The sequence below is a fragment of the Trachurus japonicus genome, chromosome 19 (assembly GCF_045865225.1).
Source record: "Trachurus japonicus isolate A0001 chromosome 19, Traja_1.0".
In the NCBI taxonomy this organism is placed as follows: Eukaryota; Metazoa; Chordata; class Actinopteri; order Carangiformes; family Carangidae; genus Trachurus; species Trachurus japonicus.
The window spans coordinates 21399746-21424336 of NC_140925.1; the positions used below are offsets into that span (position 1 = coordinate 21399746).

The 24591-nt window shown below is 41.9% G+C and overlaps 2 protein-coding genes across 3 annotated transcripts in view; both read right to left on the reverse strand.

The window, feature by feature from the left end:
- mpp2b (MAGUK p55 scaffold protein 2b) overlaps positions 1-19815 on the reverse strand; it is a 38056-nt gene extending 18241 nt beyond the window's left edge. The window contains exons 1-2 of one of the 2 annotated variants that reach the window (XM_085760710.1): positions 19433-19815; positions 11838-11917 (exon numbers count right to left, since the gene is read on the reverse strand). In XM_085760710.1, coding sequence (XP_085616836.1) covers positions 11838-11868 — 31 coding nt within the window. In that variant the 5' untranslated portion in view covers positions 11869-11917; positions 19433-19815. Of the gene's footprint in view, positions 1-9144; positions 9469-11837; positions 11918-19432 lie in introns of those variants that run through there. The other variant, XM_085760709.1, reaches the window with a different exon arrangement.
- A 273-nt stretch (positions 19816-20088) lies between these two features.
- LOC146967961 (peptide Y) lies at positions 20089-24084 on the reverse strand. Its single transcript, XM_085760797.1, has 4 exons — positions 23947-24084; positions 23567-23754; positions 22254-22334; positions 20089-20282 (listed from the first exon to the last, which is right to left on the reverse strand). Exons 2-4 carry the CDS (start codon positions 23752-23754, stop codon positions 20258-20260), a joined length of 294 nt encoding a protein of 97 aa, XP_085616923.1. The 5' UTR covers positions 23947-24084; the 3' UTR covers positions 20089-20257.
- Positions 24085-24591: the final 507 nt, after the last annotated feature.

Sequence of the window (24591 nt, forward strand, 5' to 3'; positions counted from 1 at the left end):
CTCAGGTGAGTAAACAAAAACCAGAAAATGATTAACTAGCTTTCTGAATTTTCTGAGGTTTAATTGTTGCATCAGTAGCATGCCACAGTTATTTCTTCTGTTAATGGTAGGCTATATGGTATTGACTTCTAATGTAGTGAGGAATATTAAAATCACAACATATCCTTCTACTTTAAAGCATTATCTAAAATTATGGGCTCATACTGCACTGTACTAAGTGCACTACACTACATGCAAAATTTACAAGCATTTCTGTGCTCTCACTCTGGAGTGAGATAAGTGAGCTAGCAGCTAGTATATTTACATATGAACCCCACATACACTATTAGAGTAAAAATGAGATTAATGGATGGGTCCAGGTACATTAAGATGTAGGATGTAAACTGAGCAGTGAACATGTTTACCATGACTAAGCTAGCCTACAGTGTTTACCACATTCACGATCTTGGTTTATATGCTAACATCAGCTAACTAGCACTAGATGGGAGCTCTATGTTATTAGTTTTCTCAGGTTCACAAACTGAAGTACTGAGATAATTATAATGACCACCAGATGATGGTGCTGCTGCAGGAAAAGCTAAGGAGTCACTAATTTGATTACAATTCTACAGATTTTAGTGTCAACTCCTGACCCAACACGAGACATGGCAACGGGAATGTCTACCTGCTGGTCAGACACCAAAGTCAACGGGATTCATCCTCCAGGGACTATGATTGTCTGTACTACCATACAGTCTATAGCCTGTACAAAATTACATGGCCAAACCACTCAACGGCTACTGAGATATTTTAGTCTGGACCAATGAATCTACATCTAAATACATTTCCATGATCCACAGAATATCACTGACTAGAGAGAGTACATTTCTCCTGTGAAAAAGGGGGTGTGTAATTTGGCATAATGAATAACTCTTTCAGAGTTTCATGATTTTATTCAGTGGTTTCACTGATGCACTGCCTGAAGCTGCACTGTTGATTTTACACAATGAAATTACTTTGTGGACTCAAATACTAACAACAACTCCCAATGAGATGGTTCTTACAATCATCCCTTTTTATTATCCCAGATTCACTTTTTCAAGTTGTTATGCTACAGGCGGGTAGCTACTCTATATTTGACCAATATAGGATTTCTGATGGTAGGCCTAGTTCAGGTCTGTCAAGAACTTGGCAGATTTATGTTTCTATTGCTCAGAGTGCTGTGGGAGGATTTTTTGTCAAGATGCTTAAATAGCAACGATGAGGTAATAGATATTTTGAGAATGGGTAAAGAACTATTTCTGGTCTGCTGTGGTGTTCTACAAGTATTTCTACATGTGCTTACAGTAAAGCCACTAGGAGTCATCATCTTGGCTTTGACACAGGGAAAAGATGAAAAGATAGAAAGCTATAAAGGCAAGAAGGGCCAGGGGAAGATGACCTTGATGACTGTGCAGTCCATCCGCTCTCTGAATAATTTCAAAGTAAATTGAATAAATAATTGCACAAGTCTTCCGCAGTGAAGTCTTGTTTTTCTTCAGTTTTTTTCTGTAGCAGCAGCTCTGCTCCATCAGGACTGTGGCCAGATTTGAGCCTGGCACTGAATATCAGACCAGCCGGCTCGGCTTACAGGTCCTGCATAATTCTGTTTAATCACAACAACTGTATGCCGGTGTTGTTGCCACACAGGCACTTTTCCTGATTCCCCGTGAGTAGAGTTAGATTTTTTATCTCTCTGTCTCTTCCTCTTGGTCTCTCCTGGTTATTTTCAATGTTGTGCTCTTCTTTGGATTCTTCTTACATGCCCATGAAGTCCAAATATATTCACATATGTCACAGATCATTTTCTCTTCTCTCCTGACACACCTTTCGCAGCCTGGCCCTACAATCCTTCTGAAATTGAGTAGCAAGAATGTTGAACAAAAATGTAAGGAGAAAGAAAGGTGCTTGACTTGTTGCCTGATATATATATATATATTTTTTTATTAATCTATGAGAAATAAAGAGAAGGTGTGAAAATAACCAGAGAATGATACCAGTTTTTCCAGAGCTGAGTTTGCCTGGGGTCGTTCTATTATTCATAGAGATTATTAAAAATCCAACTTGTCCTCTTTCTCTGGTCTTTCTTCTCTGCCTTTCCTCTTGCCAAATAGGGTTGTTTCCCTAATTTTCCTTGGCTTTCGTCAAAGCAAAGACAACAAAGAACTCACTGGTCAAAACACACAGGAGGAAGTCTGGATGCCAGGCAAATACAGTATATGGTATTTATTCAAACTTCAACTTTCTTTTGAAAATAACTTCCTGCTTAGCATTCAGGTGGAGTGCTCCATCTTGTATACTGCTGCTGTCACAGCCATCCTCTCTTGCATAAAGCTGCATAAACTTCCAATAAAGCAGCGCAGCCAGAACCAAACTGCTTTTTTTTATATCACTAACAGCATTTATCTTTCTACTGCTCATCTCAAATCAGCTCCAAAGTTGCATGTAGACATTAGCGTAATAATATACCCCCCCCCCTTTTTTTTGTCATCCCCTCACCTTTACAGATGAGAACTCAGGTGGAAGTCATTTCTCGCTTCAGTGAATCTAAATTCCCCATGCTATACACTGTAACTTGATACCATTAGAGAACTCCATTTAGCAGGTGAGCGCTTAAGAGCACAAAAAAAGGAAAAGGTGTGTAGCCCTGACTGAGCCTGCAACGTGTACATCATGTACTCGACAGAAGTTACTCTTCCAAGAATGTTGTTACATCTTAAGCTCTTATCATATCTGAATACATCTTATTTTTTACAGAATTTAGCCAGTGGATAGAAGCAGAAATATGAGTCCCAAGAGTCTAAGTGGGTGCTTACAAAAGTTAACAACTATGAACACATATATTTAAGGAGGCCAGTAAACATGGTGATGATTCATTTAGTTTTAATACCACTTTAGGAGAACCTTAAAGTGGAAAACTACTTTGTCAGCAATGTGGTTCAGGTAACATTTATTACAATAACATTCAGTGGTGGCCATCTGCATCACCTCTCAACAAATATTACCCCAACAACAGCTCCTCTGCCAGGGTGACAGCAGAGGACATGTAATCACAAGGAAACCAAATTAAAGGTGCTTCTGTCTGTTAAAGTCTCATCTGAGCACCCGTTCACCTCCAAGGAGAGTTACAATTAAACTCAATGTCATGGAGGCAGCCAAACAATCTGGGCTGTTATTGTTTGTGGTTAGAGCGCAGCGGGGGGAACATCAACCTCTTAGCCAGCACTTAGTGAAGGTTGTTCTGTTGCTATGGAGCGGCGGTTTGGGAAATAGAGAGACGACAGAGGAGGGGGGGGGGGGGGGGGGGGGGGAAAATGGTGAAAGAGACGTGGGAGATGTGCAGTTGTGTTGCTCCGTCTCCATGATGCTGAATCCTCAGGGGATCTCATCCACAGAGGAGGAGCTACGCTGCAGCAGCTGACTCTCTCCAGTTTCCGGCTCTCACAGCGCAGCGGGACACCCACTGAAAGTTACTGAGAGGCAGAGTCAGCAACAGGTAATGGGCCGACCCCGTAGCAGCAGCAGCAGCAGCAGCAGCAGCACAGTGTTGTTAGTTAGTTAGTTATTCCTAAATTAAAATGCCCAATTCCCACATTCATACTCAGATAATCACTGCTGAAACTTCATTTTAACTTTAGCAGAACTTTTTGCAGCTGTTCTCAATCATCTCAGGATTGAGGGAGTGGAGGAAACAACTTATTTTTTTTATCGATTAACGATTCTCAAGCACAAAACAAACCGATACGAAAGTATCGTTAAGAATGAATGCATTGGGGCGGCGTTTAGCTCACTTGGTAGAGCTGCCGCCCCATGTTGAGGCTACAGTCCTCACTGAATCCCACATCGGGCAGCCCTTTCCTGCATGTCTTTCCCCCTCTCTGCCTCTCCATTTCCTGTCTCTCTCTTGACTGCGCTATCAATTAAAGGCAATTAAAGCCCCAAAAAATACTTGAAAAAAAAAAGAATTAATGCATTCATAAATATTACAGAACAACAATAAGTCTTTGCTTCTAACTATAACCTCATGTGTGTTAGCTTGGTAACTGATGAGTCATCGTTCTTTCTAAAAGGCTGTTTGTCCTGTGTGTGTTTGTGTGTAGTGCTGCTAATGCACAGATGAAGGAGAACAAATGGTTATGCCGTTTTAAAAGGGTGCAGACACTTTACATTGATGTTATTTTTGCATCCTGCGCCTCAATTCTTGTGGAAGTCTGCCTCCACTCTAAATATACATGAGCTACAGACAAGTTTGACCCTCGTTAAATAATATTTTGTTGAAGTTTGTCACCTCTTCTTAAATGAACAATTATAAACTACAGCTTTGAAAAGTGTGGATGAGTAGATTGACACTTCTGTTATGTTTTATAGAGGAAAGACGTACAACTAGAGCACAGCATGTTTCATTGGAGCAATGTCAGAAAAATGAATGAATAGTAGCATAAAACGTCAACAACTTGACTGTCATCATCACACAACTCTCTGATTATCTTAAAGCTGAACTAAAATCTCAACTAATCAAGGGAAGCTATTTCATTAATCAAAAGTGTCTGATCTTGTTTCTACTACAAAACATATTTCAATCTAAAAAAAACAAACATTGTAGAGCCAGAAATACACTTCACAAGGACATCAGCAAACACATGATGACGTGCAACAGGCACTTTGAATAGATAAGGTCAATGTTAAGCTTTACTGCGTGTAGAGTAACTCTGCTGTCGAACCACCTGCTTTATCCTGAGAAAACACAAACACTGGTGTGAGCATTCGCTTCTTCCTCTCCTCTCATTTTCTCATTCTTTTTTGGAAACACTGCTGAAAGTCACTGCAGCCTTATTTCCCTGTCACTCCATTAAAAATGGGAGAAAAGTGCATAATGAGGATTGATACAGAATCTCAAATTGCCAAAGCCATGTCTGTATAATAAAAATACTCACAGACATTATTTAATACTTTAGGGTTTCTCTTAGATGTGATTCTGCCCCCTGCTCTCCAGGAAAATATAATTACCAGCAATCCCTCAGGCAGTGAACAAAGAGGAGTGGAGCTGAGGTATATTGGTATATTGTATTGGATTTGATAACTCGGGCCTCAGGTGTATGATTAATTTATCCTTATGGTTTGAGGTTCTTTTTTTCCGCCTTAACGCTCTGGCAGAGTGCAATCAGACAACAACAGCGAGCACAGACAACACAACTGCTCCAGCCCAAATGTGAAACACTGCTCCGGACCACGGAGCTCAGCTCAGCATCATTAAGTCAACATCCTCCTCGAGGAGCCGCACTGAAAAGCCGAGCTGGCTCATGACAAGTTAAGAGCGTGTTGTGTGAAATGTGTGTGGGCAAAAGCCATTGTGTAATGTCGCTTTGGTGGTCAGTGTGTGTTTGTGCCTGTGTGTAAAACAAGTGACAAACTACAGGCCTGCACACAGGTGTTTCCACTTGTGGCTAATTAGGCCTCTGCTAACTCCGCTAACATCATGTGCGGCCATCGAAGTGTTGGCACGGGGAGTGGTGAACGTGTCGCTTTCTGGGTTAAACAGTGCAAAAAAGACAACAGAAAAAACAAGGGAAATGTCAGTCAACTTCAGTGTGCACACGCCCACACGGTCCTGACAGGACATCTACAGCAACCAGCCAAGATAAATGAAATCACCGTGGGTGCAGCGTGAGTGTGCAGGGCTAAGTAGGATTGCCACAGTAGTGTGTGTTACCGATGTTAGACAGAGCTTCAGGCGCACACTGACAAAATAACTTGTCCAGCGCTCATTGTATCAGCAGCAGCGAGCCATGTTTACCAAATGAAAAAGTGTTAAGTCAGACGACACAATCATAAACTCCACACGTCTGCTCGGTGCAGCGGCAGCAGAGCTCAGTCTCACCACAGAGCAGAGGAGTGTTACTGCATGAGGAGAGGAGAGTTTCAGAAACAAGAAACTGGTGAAAGGTTTCTACCCGCTGGCGTAAGGACAGCCAGTGTTATCCCACATGTTTTCTCTCACACACACGGTCTAGTTGTCAGGATGTGGTTAGGTTTCAGAGGGGGGGCAGGATACAATAAACAGTTGTGTTTATTGACTGAAGACATGCTGACATGACACTGAATGTTAATGATGGCTGAGTTCCATTCAGCAGCTTCGGGGACCTGGTTTTGTCACACTGCCATCAGCACTTGTGAACATAACAGACCATTTGTTAATGTGAGTAGTGACACATATTTTACATGTTGTGTCATCTCAGACTTCCTTCATCTATAAGTGAAGTGAAATGCCATTTCCTACAATCACATCAACCCATCCATCTAACCAGGAACAAACTACTTTTACTTACGACTTTTTTATGATGTTGTTGGTATAAAAAAAGAAATTCTACTGAAATCTCTGCATTATTAAAGCCCTGACTCTACGATCATGTTCTGAATTCTTGATGAAGATTTGATGATTAATAATAAATAATGCTGTTTCTCTGTTTTTACAATGGAGTGTCTGTCTTTTCTTTTCTTTTTCTTAATTGACGATCAACACTGACTTATTCTTGATAGTATCAACTCTGATACACTGAGAACACTGAGAAAGAGGCAGAAAATAAGACCATAGGCTGTTTGTAAAGCCTAACTGCTGGGAGTGTAGGATTACTTATAATAATAATAACTTTATTCCTATAGCACTTATCGAAATTAAAATTACAAAGTGCTTCACACTTAAAACAATAATAAACAAATAGAACAATAACAATTTAAAAAGAGAACAATAAAATCAGCAGCAAATACAATACAATCAAGTTACAGTAGGAAAAGGGAAGGCCAATCGATAAAAGTGGATTTAAGAAGATACTGTCTTTACTTCATTAGTTTTATGAGAGAGGTTTTTACTAAACCTACACCAGTTGGAATTTATGTCTTATAGTTTTAAATCCTACAAAAAGTTAAATGTGTAGAACTTTTGGAAGTTTTTTATTACTATCTACAAAATCAATAAAAAAAAACAAAACAATGTAGCAGTCACTTTCCTGGGAATTAAACTGAACAATAGGTGGAAGTTTATTTTTTGATAAAGTTAATAGTGCTCATAATTCATGCAGTAGTTTTTTTTTTCAGTTTCACAAGAACAACATACGTTATATCCTGCTTCTTTCTGCTGCAGCAGTGTGTCCGACTCTGTCCCAGGAAAGGCCACATTTCTGGGGGAAACACTAACAACCTCTCTCTCTCTCTTGGGAGGCCAATCAGCAGGACGAGGGACTTTTAAAGCTGCCATTTAAACTACCCCATCGCCATGGTGACGCCTGCTGCAAGGCGGCACGTATGGATGCGAGCATGCGGCATCACCCCATTAGTTGGCTGAAGGTCAACTCTGGAGACAACACTTGTGATATTTGTTGACATTTTGCAAATGGACATCAACTCCCATTCCACATTAGGCTACCTCACACACATTCCCTCACACACATCAGCTCACACGGCCACCGAGCCGCAGCACGAGATCAGTTCAAGTGAAGTTTCCAAGGAAATGAACATGAGTGAGTTTATCGACCGAACCGGTTGTCAGGAGGCCAACTTTTTGACTTTGACCGTACATCTGTTATCCATGCAGCAGTTAATGAAAGAGCAAACACGGATCGTGAGTGTGTGATATTGATGAAATAATTGCCAGTGTCACCGCGTTATCGAATACCCTCAGCCAGAACAGAATTAAATTGTCCCATTCTCTTGAAACCCAGCGATTATCTTTGACAGGCTAATCCTACCAACACACTGGACTCAATGATCCATCATCTGTGTTTGAACACTGCTTCATTAGTCTAGTGGGCACACAGAATATTCCTCTGATAGCATGGGGGTTCGATGGGATGAGACTTTATGTATTGTTCAGCGTAGAGTGCAGTGTGTGTGTGTGTGTGTGTGTGTGTTTGTGTGTGTGTGTTTGTGAAAAGTGAGGGAGCCAGAGAATTATTTGAAGGTTGTGAGTCTGACACTGTCTGTGATCAGAACACTGCTGCATATGAATGACCCCCTACTTACTCACCATGAATGTACAATGCTCTGGTCTCTCTTTATCCTTCTGTCTGTCTTTTACACACACAGACACACATATGCACTCTGAACTGATAGACAGGATGCAAAAGCTTTGACAGAAAATGTGATTCATTATGGCTGTCACTGCTCCCTTGTCAAGCTACATTACAGAGCAGAGGATATCTTGCAACATGTTATACTGTGTGACACGCAAGAGACTTGGCAATGATGCCATGATGCCTCTAAACTTGACTAATTAAACAGGGCACCATCAAACAGCTGCTTTAAATCCTCCTACAATCCAAAACGGTTCCTTTTTTTTAAGTGTGTGTGTGTGTGTGTTTAACCGGGCACCAGCTGACAGGTCAAAGCACTCCTGTGATACGCAAATACCAGCACATAAATAGATATGGACATACACTCACACCATATTAGTGTGTAGTATGCAACTCTATGCAATATTAATGAGCTCCATCAATTATGAATTGGATGTATGGTACTTCCCACTCCATGCTGAGAGAGCAAACATTCTTTGTGCATTATCATTCAGTGCAACAAATACACACTGGCTTTTACTTTGCTCTTTCACTGACTTGCTACGTTGTTGTTTTTTTTTGCTTCCTGTGCTTAGCTCAAAGTGCATTCCTCTGTGATTCCCTCTTGCTCTCAATGTGACCATCAGGCTTCACATTGTGGATTAAATGGAAAGAAACAAATGGCATGACTTGACTGTGTTTGTAACATCCTTTAGTGACTATTTTGAAGCACCTTGCTTGCCTTTTTTTTTATATCTGCTTTCCTGTATTTGTAGCATGCATGCTGCCTCAGATTCCTGTACATCCCATGCTGCCCTGGGTCCTAATCTGTCTCTGCCCATTGTCATCACACTCTGGAGGTTTGAACCAGCACATCAGGAGCAGGTGCAATGCAAATTCAGAATGCACCAGCTAGCCCCTGAACCGCCAACACGTGCATCTGAAGTGATTCTACCACAGATATCAGCTTCTGTCTACTATATCTCCTCTAACCTGGAAGCCTAACCCTAACCCAAACACACAGCATCAGAACTCTATCTGTTGCCCCCCCCCCCCAGCAGGCAGGGACCTGTGTTCTTACCTTCTCCCCCCAGCTTGATGTCCAGGCCCTCCAGGGAGTTGGCTGAGTCCCCCTCCTCCAGGGAGAGCCTTCCAAACAGGCTGCCAGCCATGGTGAACAACACCTCACTACAGTGCACACACTCACAGTAACACACCCAATACAGTATCTGAGGCAGACTGAGAGATCTCCCACCCTCCCTCTCTCCCTCTCCCTCTCTCTTATTCTCTCTCTCTCTCGCTCCCTCCCTATCTATCCCTGATTCTCTCGCTCTTTCCCTCCTCTCCACCTGCTCTTGACGTGAATGTGTTTAAGCTACGCCTGGCTGAGCCTCTCTTCCTCTGCATGAATGAATGGAGACGAGAGAGGGTTGTGGGCATAAGCAAAGGAAGGTGGAGAGGGAGGGAGGGAGGGAGGGAAGGAAGGAGGGAAGTGTGATGCTTTCTCTAGGAGGAGGGAGAAAAGGAGGCAGTTATATTTTCCCTCCAGGCTTCCCAGTGGGGGTTAACGGGGGGAAAGAGCAGCAGAAAGCAGGCTTGTAGGAAGGAGGATCAGTCAGGGAGGCGGTGCGCAGGGAGCTGACATGTATATGAGTGATGACCCAATACATCTGACATCACAGAAACAGGTACAAACACGCCTTGCAGATGTACGGTACTGTACGTCATGGGGGCTTGTTGGGAAATTCATATTTGTGATTTCTGCTCATAATAACTCCACAAAAAGCATATCCAAGCTGCTACGCTGACAGGAGGTTGAAATATATTTTATTATCTCAAATCATAACCGTACCTTCTCTGACTCTTCTTCAAGCATGCAGAAAAAAAAACTTGCTTACTCAAAAGGCTGCTTTTCAAATTCAAAGACAGACATGAATTGGTTTGGAGAAACAATTTACTGTGTTACTAAAAAATGCCAGTTATCTGGACTCAGCCCCCAGCGAGCGTACAAATCAAGAGTGACTGAAAGCCCATTACAAAAAAGAAAGTCCAAACACACATTTTAACTCTCCATGGAGCCGCTTTCACCCCTCTATCCAGCAGCTGACTGCAGCAATCTATTACAGCACGGTGTAATACTGTAAGACTTGGAGATTTAGATTTGCCCCCTCTTAACAAATATACTGAGACTTAATTTTCAAGTTTTCTTCACACGAGTGAAGAGGAAATGCATGAAAGAATGGCCATGCCCAAGTTTAGGATTTTCTGAGGGAAATGAAACAAGAAAATATTGTATCATCCTCTTCTACTACTACTTCTACTACTACTACTACTACTACTACTTCTACTACTACTATCACAGTTTCAACTTTGATATGAAAACCAATATTTATAGAGAAAAGGTCACTTTTATGTGATGTCAACAGGAGACCACAGTGACGACACTGATGAAAATTTGACAATGATTCCAGAGATTCTATGAAAAAGCATGAGGACTTTACTTCTGGGATCAGTTTTGTCAACCAGTTTACATAGCCTGGGATCTAATGCAAGACACAGTGCACAGTTTGGAGCAGTTGCTATGTGTTCAGTCACTGGAGTTTGTTAAATTTAGCCTCGACTGCTGTGAAATGCCAGACTGAATTCCCTCTTTCCCTTGAGAATCAAATTCTGTCCATGTGATAGAAAACACTAGTCCTCTTCCTTATTCATCCATGCATCCAGCCATTAGCTGGGCAGGGTCGCCAATCCCAGCTGACACTGGGTGAGGGCGGGGTTAAAGGGACAATGAGGAGTTTTGGAAAAGCGAAGTGTTTCCACACTACATTTATGAGCCTCCGCACCGTGAAATTCTTTGACCGGCGCAAGACAGACTCATGTTTTCATTCATCAAGAATTAAAGTCAGAGGTACAAAGACGATCACATACCGTCGTAGTTCCCACCATAAACTCATGACTCGCCACGAAACCGAAAGTAAAGAAACGCTGGTCGGCTCGCCCAGCATTTCCACCACCACTAATAATAACAAAATAATGATAGAGACAGAACGATATATTTATCTAAAATGGGCCCATTAGTGGTAACGTAGATTCATCCACATTAACGTGAGACTTTTTTATAACCGAATAGAAACTCCTCGTTGTCCCTTTAACCCTGGATGGGTCGCCGGTCTATCATGGGACCGACATATGGAGGCGAACAACCTCACACACCATATAAATACTCATTTCAAAGAAGTTTTTATTGAGGAAGAAAATCTTTTACTGTAACTGACTCTAACTGTGACCAATGCAAGACCCTCAAATGCGGATCACAAATCACTTAACCCTGCTTGGCCATCAATCCGTGATAAATGACTCATTTAATGCCTCCAAAGAAAAAGTCAAACACGTACAGTACTGTATGTGTGTGTGTGCCACCACTGCAGTTTCCACATGCGTGTGTGTGTGCATGTGTGGAGTAACCGCGAAAGATACAACGGCGAATCCTTTGAGGCATGACTGATCTAAGACTGGAGTTTTAGCGCTCTATTAGCCAGCTCATTAAGTCACATTAGAACTGGGGAGATGAGATACATGTCCTGAGTGCTGGGATAACCACAAACCGTTCAGTATCTCCTCCCTCTTCTCTCTCTCTTGATATCTCTCTCACTTTCTCTCTCTGGGTAACACACACTCGCGCACACACACGCACACACGCACACACACACACACACACACACACACACACACACACACACACACAGATGATCATAGCGAGACCAAGCCACTTACCAGAGTCAGAGCTGGATGTTGCCACGGGCATTTTAAAAATTGGTTCCTCCCAGTATCCTTCACAAAACGTGTTAAGTCAACTGCAATGAAAGGGAGAGCAAAAAGAGTGAGGGGAGTTGCAGTGAAAAAAATTAATGGAGCACTGAATGTGAATGTGAATGTAAAATCCCCCGGCTGTGAGACCACTGAGGCAGGATTCAGGCTGAAACAAGAGAAGGAAGGTTGAAATCCTTCAAGTTCAATACACAACAATCACACATCTTTTTATCTGTATAAATAACAGTGAGTCGACTTATTCCACATTTTTTCAACCAAGCTCCCACACAACAACAACAACCAGTGTCTAACTTCATTAACGCCTAAAAATAGAGTACGGAGTTGCTCTGGTAACATCCAAACAGTCATCATGTCCATCAGGAATACTATTGGCAACAGTTGGAAAGACAGAGCGAGCCGTCGAGTGTGTGAGTGTGTGAGTGTGTGAGTGAGTGAATGAGTGGGCAGGCCAGCTAACATTAGCTTAGTGAGGATCTCTGTTGATTCTAATTGATCCATTTAACACGAGGCTGGCAAGAAACAACAACAGGCAACAAGCAGACAAAAGAGTGGGAGACGAAGCATCTGTTGTCCCGAGATCCAAAACTGGCTTCTCAGGTGAAGAGGAATCTGTGAAACACACCCAGTGAATAGCAATTAGGAGCGAAGGAGGGAGAGCTGGGAACACAACAGAACAGAGCATCAGTGGTCATGAGGGTGAAAAGATACAGACAGGAGAAAATATTAGAAGGATGAGGAAAAAAGCTGTGTGTGTGTGTGTGTGTGTGGTGGAGGGGAGGGGGTGGGGGTGGAGAGAGAGAAGGAGACAGATCAAACAAGAACAATGGTGAGGAAGAAAAGAGTGCAGCTGATGAGGGAGAGACTGTGGTATCCAAGGATGCTAATTCCTGGTTGCCATGACAATAGTGATCCATAGTAGAACCAATTGCCGTGGTGACCAAAACCCAGCGCTGTCAACACAGGGGTCACTGTGTGTGAATGTGTGTGTAGGCTTCATCATGTCAACATATACGGCCGGTTTCAGCCTCCTCCTCCTCCTCATTGATCAGATTTGTCGTGATGAAGAATCTCCAGTGAGGAGTTACCCCGAGCAGCCGAACGGGGGCACTGTCCGTAATATTACAAATGACTACTACACTCTAAATGCTCTCTGCCTGGCTTCCAATCTTATTTATTTCATAAACAGATTCAATAAATTTCCTCCTTCAAATGGAATCACATTTCTCTTTCACTACTGAGCAGCTCATCTTTCTAAACTGACTCACTGTGACATTTCTCATTAAAAATGCCTCTTTTATCACTCACTTATTTCTTTTCTAGGCACTCACTTGTCATTAAACATAAATATGAAGACGTCTTCCAGCCCAGAGCCCTATGTAATTTTAATAATTGGATTCTGTGCACAGAGATCAAAATATTCCCAAATCCTATTTGTTCAGATATTTGCAGGTTCGCACTTTTGTGTCTAAGCATTTTATTTCTGTATCCCAGAGCTCCGGTTAAAATATTCATATTATAAACTGTTATGTGTAAACCTACTGGAGGAGGAGAGCATATTTCAGTTACAACCAAACATACTGATCCACCAAACTGGGACAACAGTATCAACACTTGTCATACCTCCATCCTGGGCCAGTACATGTTGAATTCATAGACTTCATTAATCTAATGACAGCTCTGCTTTAAATGTATCCCTCTTTTCAAATAACCTTGTTTATGCTGCCATATGTTTTTATCCTTTTGGTCTTTCTATATTTAACTCCCTCCCTTTGTCTTATGTAATAAATCTATTTCTTTCTCGAAACCCACGGACATGTCATATTATATTTGGAATATTACCACATGAACCCTGTGTAGCTTAAAATGCTAATGCTGTCACATTGTGTTTTTTTCTGTGGTTCGGTTATGTGTAGGCGACTTTATTATGCTTTCAAGGTGAGTAAAGGTTCATTATTATCCTTCATTTCAAAGCGAAATGCTTTGATTTTGCTGGAACAACATGTTAACTTGTCACACAGCTGTTGTGTTAAACTGCTGCTACCAGCGTGACACTGAAGCACATACAGTAATTAGATGCTGGGGGACCAAGAGCTTTTGCAAAACTCTGATCTCTGGGGATCAGGACCTTAATACCACATACCAGTCCACCAGGCTTATCCATGGCATCCTGTGTTTGCACTAAGAAATGAGCTTGTTAAAAGTATGCAGAGACCACACGGCAGCTGAGAAGTGGAAGCCGATTGAACCAGGACCTGGCCGTACTACGGTTGAGCTGGGCTGACGGACTGTTCCCCTCTGCCATTCTCCCTGCCTCTTATTTTATATTCATGATGGAGTAAAATCAGCCCAGAGCCGGCGATGGTGCACCATGCACTTATCACCAGTGGTGGCATTTTCTCTGTAATTGATTATTATTTTCTGGCAAAAAAACATGGTTGTCTTTGTCTAACACAAAGCGCAACCAGTAATTAAGCTCTACAATCAAGGATTAAACAAGTGCTTGTGTAAATACTATTAAGACTACTAGATTAACACTGTGTAAATGATAAAGTGAAAAATTGTCTTTTCACACCAATTGTCTTTCTGCTGCTGATGGAAGAGACACTGCTGTTGTGCAAGTTGTGGGTCAGTGTGTCTCCACAGTAATATCTAGTGTGTGTAAACTGGCTCGCTCGCCAAGTGATTTTCCCTCTGTCTTTATTAGGCCAACCACACACAAACACACAAACACATGCAGCAACACATTCAACCAAGTCTCCATCTTCCTCAGTGAACTGCAGGATACCAGCTCAGCAGCACAGCTGCCATGACATCACATTCACAGACCTGCTATCATCTCCCCACTCTCAATTTATTAAGACAAGAGGCCAGCTGGGTGTGTGCACGTTTGGTGTGCAGGATGCATGCACACTGATCTACAATCATATTTTTAGACAATTCTTGATATCATATATCCCTTTCTGGAGTAACAACAAGCTATTTTTAAATTCCGAACTCACCCATGACTGACAATAATAAGGTCAGCGGTCAATCTTTTGGTGCTTTTAAAATAGCCCTCCGATTCAAGAGAGAAAGCTACCAGATTTTTTTTTTTTTAACTGAGAATGGATGTTTTTTCTTTCTATTCACTGGGGATATTTCAATTTCAAACTTTTTACTCTTGAAGAAATTTGTCTCTGTGTCACACTGACATGACCCATGCAGTGTGGTAAAATTAGTATTACACATTTCTCAATGAGCAAAGATTCCCAGCCACAGTTCAGATATATCAAAAATACAACTGCAAATAAAGCCTCCATCTGAAGAAGCTATTTCAAAAAAATTGCATCTTCCAGCACATTTTGGCCTGCAGCAATGACACGAGCGGTGACCCAGGTGTTTATACGCCAAGTGTTAAATGCCTTGAGCTGTTCCCACAGTGAGGCTGCATTAAAACCTGTCAACATGCTCACACACACACAAACATACACTCACATACACTCACATACACTCACATACACTCACATACACTCACATACACTCACATACATACATGCACCGGCGACCAAACAAGTCTTAATCCACACATGCAGCCTGGCGTCAGGCCTAAAAATAGCCCAGTGCTCCCACAGGTTCAGCTCCTCTCATTACTTTACAAGGGAAAACTGTCGTATCCAAGACAACCATGAGCAGCTCTTCGCCTTTTTCCCCGGCGCTTTGCCATGGCAACAAGGGAAAATGCGTAAAATAATAATAAGTTGGAGCTAAAATTGGATCTATTAAAAGGTTTGAGCTACACTTCAATACAGAGCTGCTCTTTATCTGAGGAAATGATTTTCTATCAGCATCATAGCTGAAAAAAAACAAACTACTGCATTCACACAACAGACAGGGAATCAATTCTGACAGAGCTCACAAGCCAAAACAAAAGCTTCAACAGCATTTTCAGAGACAAGGTCTAATGAAACTGAGCGATATTTCAACTGTAATTTCAAAACTGCTGTGTTTATGTACATGAACTTTGGAAGTGACACTGATCACATTGTTTCTGTGCTGAGAAATGTAAGTTTCCTCAGAAAAACACGCAAGAGTTTGTTTCACTCTTACAAAAAATAGTGCCACTATAGAGGCTTGATGGAAACTATCGTAAGAGCTTCTGTATCTGCCCTCAAGTATCTTGAAGAAAAGCACTATTATGTTTACACTTCCCTGTTGTCACACTAAACTTTCTCAAAAGACAGTATTAAAGCAATTCATTCAATCATACATCAAACCTAAGTCACTTCAAACACAAGTACAAATCCAAACACCATGCTGAAGCATTTCGAAGGAGAGTATAAATTCAAAAGCAGTTTAAAGCAGTCAGTGTTGAATGACTTCAAAATGTGCAAGATGTGCACGCCTATTAGTACACAAAGATACTGGAACTGCACGAAATTTACATCTGACATGTTTTTCCTGCAGACTAACCTTTAAGTCACAATGAAGCTTTATCTTAACGTCCCGCGGAAAATCTACTCGTAAATGATTAACCATCAGCTAACTAGCTTTGAGAATCATTAGCCAAGTTGTACAACTGGGAGATTCTCAAATAGTTAAAACAACATGAAATAAGTGTATCTACCAGTGTGATGACACAAGTTTGACCACCATCAAAACATATAACAAGACGTCTAATAATAATGCTCATCTTAGTGTCGTAAGACTTCCTTTTCCCTCAGCCCCATACGGTTTGTAATTAGTGTAATTAGAATTAAATGTCATGCGTATACCACTGAGAGGCTAAAGGAGTCAGGCAAAGTGCTGAGAGCCACCCAGAGAGCATTTACAGTCAGGACCCTACCTAGATTTCATTAAAGCTCCCCTCTCCTCTCCTTTCTTTTTTCTTTTTTTTGAGGAAGTAGTAATGATGGAATAAAGAAATTGAATGTCACTGTTTCAATGTCACTCAAATCTCTCTAGGCAGAACCTCTGGAGGTTACAGCCCAAATATTATAGAGAAAATCTCCAGTTAGTGCAAGACTGTCAGACTGGTTTGCCAACGTATTTGTTTGGTATATTCATCAGGTTAGGATATTTCTGTGAATTTGATGTTAAGATATTAAATGTCAGCGCAATAAACTTATTCTCATCAGTAGATACAGGACTACGAGTTACAACTATGCTAGCAGCTCTGTGAAGCTATACTTCAGCCATAATGATAATGTTCCAATGTGCTGATGAGGATCAACATCTTAACTTAGCATGTTACCTTGCTACCATTTGTTAAATAACATTAATTAGCCTACATGATACAAGTAGTACAAGCTGAGGCTGATGGGAAGATTTTGCAGACTTTCAAACCATTTTGTTTCAAACAACAAACGTCAACCTTGTGGTTGCAAAACAAGAAAAGTCGGGAATCATCAACGTCAGGCGGCCTTTTCCTTTAGGCTTGGAGGTATTTCCCTTGACTGACAGACGCTGCTGTCCCTTGAGCCACATTGCCAGGCTAAAAACATCTGAAAATATGTGAAATTCATGTAATTGTCATTGTAACAGCACCACCTGCACATGGACGTCTGTGCCGATGGGGATGAGATGGCAAGGGTGACAGTAAATGAGTAGGTCATTTCTTTGAATGACAGCAAAGAGGTTGGGCAAAAGATGCTGAGGCTACGTGAACCGCTGCTGATCAATCTCCCTGTGGAGTCGAGTGTGGATACATGAGCTCTGCTTTCACTATGCCAGCTACAGTTGATTAGAATTCCTGTTGGATGCAGTCATTTATCATTCAGTCTGTCAAAGCAGTAAAACTGAGCAGTGTCATGGTCAGGCACCACTGACAGTGGTCTCCTGAAGACCATTCTGTTAGTGACGTGAAATAACCAGGATCAGACTTTAGTATAGTAAGGACTTGCACGAGGATCAGCAGGTGTAGTTCTTTACATTAAGTCTCACAAAATCTTCCTAAAATAATTTGGAGTAGTGGGCACATTTTACTCTTGCTGTTAAATTGTTAAAGAAGCGCTTAAACTATATGGTTCTGTTGAGGTAGAACCAGACCTGCTGATCTCGTAGCCAATCCCTGTGGCTGTCAAAAGCAAGGGGATTTATGGTAAACCTCCTACTTCAAAAATACAAATTGATAAGAAGGCTAAAGTTTCTTTAATCCCAGTCGGAAACTCTTTGAAAGTGAGACCCATCTGTGATGTCATATGAAAATCCAACAGGGGGATTTTCATTTTATGCATATTTTAGGGTAACTGTTCTGAATGCTCTTGATAATGCTGGCTCCAATTTCAGAAGACTGCTCCAAAACAGCAATCATTCTCACAGGATTATATCAGTTCCTTTGTGCAACAGATGCTATACAGACCAATCTGTATCGACTTTTATCAACTAACTCTTCATATAGAATACAGCCTGTGACGACAATTAAGAAACACTTTCATCTATGTTTTTTGACTGATATTCCTGCCAGCTGCCGCCTGTAGAGCATGATCATGAAAACGTTTTTAATTATAGCCTACATATAGACTATATACACACACACACACACACACACACACACACACACACACACACACACACACACACACACACACAAGGAGCTTGAAACAGCTATGGTCTAATGTTGTTTGTTATATTGCATGTAAACTGATGCTCTATTACTGTAATAAGCCTTTTTCCCCTTTCCTCTCCCTGCCTACAAGTGAATAGTCTCTCCTCTCACTGAAAGACATTAACTTGTCTCTGGCTGGCAGAGGTCATTTGAATAATTCCTCCACAGTAATAAAATGCCCTCAGTGTGTGACAGTGTCAGTCGTTACTCTTGTTTTCTTCAGTGTTTCTCTATCATAAAGGAAAACAGGAGATATTGAAAGGGATGGATATTCAATTAATTCAATAATATGTGTGCATGTATCATAGATAGATAGATAGATAGATAGATAGATAGATAGATAGATAGATATCTCTCTCACACACACACACACACACACACACACACGTAGTGGTGTGTGTTGGTCCACATGTGCCCCAACATCTGTGCCTGTTCTCAATGGGCATGCGCAATGGCAAATAACACAGGTGCATTACGTGCTCCTACTGCTTGTTATCAGTATCATTTAGTCGGTGATATAATTCAGACTGTCATCATTCAGAGGTGAACTGCCATGGTCTTGTTTGACCTGTGTTCGCTGTCCAGGAGCAAACAGCCTCAGGTCAATGAGGCTAGCAGCTTAACATAATGACATGTAGCTTTTGACTGAGACACAAATAAAAGCGCACGAGACCGCGGTGGAGCTAATTGCGTAGTTCCCTCGCGCCAAATGTGCGTAACTTCGATAAAATAGTGCACGAGGTTTGACAATAGAGGGAATAGAAGAGGACAGCAGATAACTGGCTGCGTGTAGCTTCTAGTACAAGCACCTGGCAGGAGGGGAAGGTCGACCACATCTCTGGACAGGCTTTGCTTCAACATGGCAAAGCGTTATTTATCTCTACTAACATGAACCGAACAGCTCGTTTCCTCCGCGGTAAAACGCGCTCACCTGCCCCGCTACCTGCCCCGCTACCTGCCCCGTTACCTTTGTCTGAGCTGCAGCAGGAGGAGGAGGAGGAGGAGGAAGAGGAGGGGGGCTTCGGGGTATCTCCACTGGTCGACTGGCAGTTGTTGAAGCTCGGCAGGTCTTGTTTAAATGTATGCTGTCACTTTCACAACACCGGAGCCAACGGCAGCCCACACACACTGCTATCTTTAACCTAACACGGCGCGCGTGCTCTCGCAAATAGCTCCATTGATTAGAAGCCGATTGGCTCGCGCGCTGGTCCGGTTCCCAAAAGGATGCCCAGGTCGGTTCTGATGCCCAGGTCGGTTCTGTGGTAACAAATGCGTCTTTCTGGTGTGGTGCCTCTGTCTGAAGTTGAAGTCTGTCCGCTCCCGTCGATGTGAACCCATCCAACAGCAGCAGTCAGACAGACTAACTTGGGAATGTACCTTTACTGGTGATACAGCGGCATCTAGTGGCCGCGACAGCAGTGGCAGCTTGTAACAACAAAAGAAGGTAAACCACTGCGTGTTTCTGTTTAATACTTTTATTCCATTTAATTATTTATTTGAAAGTAATTGATTTCAATACAAATTATTTACATTTTTGGCCATCCAACAAATCATCATATGGAGAGAAGAGGACAAGAGAGAGAGAGAGAGAGAGAGAGAGAGAGAAAGGGGAGGGAGAGAGAGAGAGAGAGAGAGAGAGAGAGAGAGAGAGAGAGAGAGGGAGAGAGATTTGCATGCACATGAAATAATTAAGTACGTAGTCACAAAGTCCAGTGCAGGTTTTCTCTAGAGAATCTCCGTGTTTTTCGTTGTTGTTTAATCAAAGGATCAGGGAACACTGTTACCACTGATCACTGTAGTCCAAGCTGGAAGAGAAGAGAACAATTCAGTTAATTAAGGTTTACCCTGCAGCATCCTAATAAAGTGCCAGGGAAGAAAAAATCAGTGAACCCATTTGAATCACCTCCATCTATGTATAAACTTCCTAAAACATGGTCAACATTCACCCAAGTTACAATTATGAACACACACAATCTGTTGTCAGCCAATCGTTTGTATCATATTGTTTTTGTCTAAATGGAGGAAATCAGTCATCCAAAGTGAAGGCTGGATTTTAAAAAATCAGTGAACCCTTCGGCTAATGACATCAACAAAGGCTAATTGGAGTCAGGGGTTAGCCTATCAGAGCTGTATCCAGTCAATGATACTAGACAGGAGCTGTGGGTTAGACCGATTTTGATTTTCTTTTTTTTTTTTGAGAAAAGAAAGAAGAAAACAGTTAGCCTAGATATCTTAAACTTTCTATTCATAAGAAACATCTGTTGATGTGTGAAGTATGCCTGGAAAAAGAGATCTTAGGAGACTTATGATCAACACAGGTTACAGACATTTCAAATAATTGAGATATTCATCATTCCACAGTCAGACGCACTATCCATAAAAGGAGATGGTTTGAATCTGTAGCTTCTCTCCCTTGAATCAAATGTCCAACTGTCTCCAAAAGCAAAACCAAGAATGCACAGTAACATCACAAACACAACCTCAAAGCAACCCCTGAAGGCTTAAAGGAATCAGTGGAGCAGGTTAATATCTCACTGCCAAGGACAGCACAGAGGAAGCTGCTGTCTTAAAAAACACACACACACACACACACACACACACACACACACAACTATACACCTGATGTTTGTCAAACAGCAGCTTGAGACTCCTCATTACTACTGATCATTACCACTTTTCTACAGACGGATGACAAAAAGCTTTAAGTGTTTGAAAAGAACACGCATGGTGCATGAACACGGCATAGTAGAGGAGTCCTCCCATCATCAAGGGGATTTAATTCCCTGTCAAGATATCGTACAGGGAAATGTCAGGATGCTACCCATTTACACATCAAAAAAAAGAGCCCAGACCTCAGTGCAGCAAAGATACTGTGGAATATTCCTTCTGAACACTGTATAGGTCTTAGCAGCTACTGGAAGTGCTTGTCACCACCAGACAGTGTTGTGAATGTTTAATGGCTGCATTCAGTAAGACAAAATAAAAGATCAAAAATGTGTATGTGCCATTAGCTTTGGGACACTGTGTTTGTCTACATGTACGACATAGATGAGGATCAGATCAGACTTTATGACCAATCAATGCATGGAATCCCAAAGTGTTCCCATTGGGCTCACATACCTTTTTCTCTACAGATTACGGGCTCAGTTGTCAAAGTATGTGATCGTGACATTTGGACAATGACATGGCCTCAGCTCATGTAAACCCACAGTGAGATAAGGGCCAATCGATACTCATTTGAAGAGTAAAGATTATTAACAATAAACTGAACAACAGCAATGTGATCCTTTTGCAGTACGGATTATATGAATAAAACAATCTGACAATGTACATCTATAGGACTGTGTTTGTAAGATTTTAAATTGGGGCAGCCAGATACAGGCAGGCACATATTCGACTAATGCATTTAATACTGCTGTGGATGGTGGGGTTTAGGTGTTATTTTAAATTCAAATCTAATGGGAGATGCAATATTAGTCCATTATTATGTAAGTCTTGTCTCATTAAACTGCATGTTCTCGATTAATTAATAATGACAAACTGATTAGTGTCACATTAAAAATTACAATGTACGACACAGTGTGTGACTGATGGAGCTTTTCTTGAATACTAGATCATCGCTTCAACAATTTATGTATTGATTTGCTTGTTTCATGAATTTTTCTGCTTTTTTCTGTTGATGGAATTGTCTTTCAGAGGCCAATGGAAGAAACAGACCAATCACCAGGGTCCTCAGATGTCCTTATACATTAAACATTCTCAACTGTTTCTCTCACCGTGGTTCATTGTCTTGGCTCGAGTCAGCCCCAAACAGCAGCCACGCCACAGCCTGCTCGGGGGTCGACCTCTTCCCATACCTGGAAAACAACCAAACAGCAGAACGTAACGACAGCCACTCGACATTAATACAAGACTCTCATTCATGTGGAAGAGCCTCTCTGCTGTACATCAGCAGTCACTCACTCAGCATTTCACTGGGCGCTCCTGTGACCCCACCAGCCGCCTTATGAACTTCAACTATGGACATCTTTCTTTCTTTTTTCTTTTCAAGAGTCATCCAGCTGTGAACAAGGCAACGTAGCTGCGTACACCCCCCATGGAGCTTTTATCAGTAGCACTTCTCTGCTCAATCTCTGCAGCCCAATCAAAATAAAAAGCTGTGGTGTGCAAAATCAATGGTGGCCTCTGTGGAGTAAACCTTTCTTTGTTTGAGATTGGAGGGCCTGCACTGTGCAGCACATGCCTTTGAATCTAATGACAGACCCAGCCTCTTTAATTACAGAGCTGGACGGTTAATGATGTATAGTCAGCTTCCATCGCAGGAAAACTCTACACCCACTCTGTAGATGAAGCAACAGCATTCAACACATCATGCAAAAACACCATCTCTCACTAAATTGTATAATTGATGAAAAAACTGTACAAATGCTTTGAATGATCTGTGCTGCATTTCTAAATCATGTAATAATAAATCTGGTGTTATGATTCATTATGGATTCACCTGCTAAGAGACAAAAGGAAATCTGATGTTATGTTGGTTTTAAAGCCATTAGTATATCTGTGGTCTGAACATTATGCGCTCATCAGAGGGAAGAACTCATTATTTCTTATAAGAGCAATGCTTTGAAGCTTAAGCATAATGACTCAAGGGTGCTTTTTGGCTTAAAACTCTTAACTAATATCTGAAAAGGTTTAATTTAAGATGAAAAACAGGCCTCGTGTGAGTGAATTCATGCTGCTATGAGAGGACTCGGTTCCTCCTTGTGGCCACCTTTGCCAAGTTATCCCTGAGCCAGAGACTTAATCCCTCACATCACATCAAGGTTGGTGGAATATCTGTCTGACACAACCTGAGGATGTAGAGTTCCTAAAGCAATGCATCTGCTCGTCTTCCTCATCTCTGCTTCTTTTTATGTTAAAAGTTAATTTCACTCACAGACCTGATACTGCCCTCAGCTCAGCTTCAGTCTTTAACTCACTGATGTGAACCCTGTGGCTTTGTCGCCTTGACACTTTGTTATTATGAAAAAATATACACAAGGTGAAACCGCTCACAGCATCTGAAAGTCTGATGTGGTGAAGCACTCACCTCTGTCTGGTGATGAGGTTGACGTAGTGCCTGACAGCTGCGTGGTACTTGGCCCAGTCCTCCGGTGAGGCGTTGTTCCCGGGACTCTCCGGTTTGGGAGGATATGCGTCCGCAAAGCCGCTCCAACACACCAGCAGGCACAGCACGAGCGCTGCCAGCATCATCCACGATCTCAACAAGTTGGCCATCTGAGAAGGAGAGGTACCATGGTTACAAAAAAAAAAAAAAATGTTCGTTTTGTTGTGATGTTAACGGCTCTGCTCCACTGCGCACAAATACCTTAAGGCACAACATTTCTTTCAAAGTAAAGTACTTCAAATACATTGCATGCATTTGATTTTCTAGGTTCGAGAAAGTAACAGAAAAGTGACCAGACCTACTTTGTGACAGTTGTCTCCTGGTGTAGTGTCCCGGTGGTGCCCTGTCTCGCTGCTCTGCTCTCGGCTCACAGGGTTATATAGTGGGATGGATACCTGATGCGCACCGAGCAACACTTAACCACACCCCTCCCTCTCTCCTCCAGCACCGGGGTTACTCATCTCTGCCAAAGCTGGAGGACACACTCACTGCTGAACTTGACTCTGCAGCTAGTTGAAGGTTATCTTTTAAAAAATTAACATGGCAAAACTTTTCACAGCGCACACACACGAGCACGCACGCACGCACGCACGCACGCACGCACACACATATAAATAGTAGGCTACACATAATACTGGTAAAGTAGGGTTAGGGGTTATGCTTGTACATTAGATACTTCAGTGCAAATTTAGACCAACAGTGTCTTGGACAACATTGTGTCTCTGTTGGGACCAATATGTCAGGAAAATCTGTATAACCCAAGTTTTCCAACTCAGGATCCAGCTTTATTAAAATAGAGTGAAGTGTTAATTTTTCATCATTAGGGGGCGCCATATACACCATTGTGGCAACCCATACTATTGGCAGGAATCCCAATTGTCAGTAGAGGCCCTTTAAAAATACTAACTTTGAGGGTTTTCGCCCCGTGCCCATATTTATATTAGAGC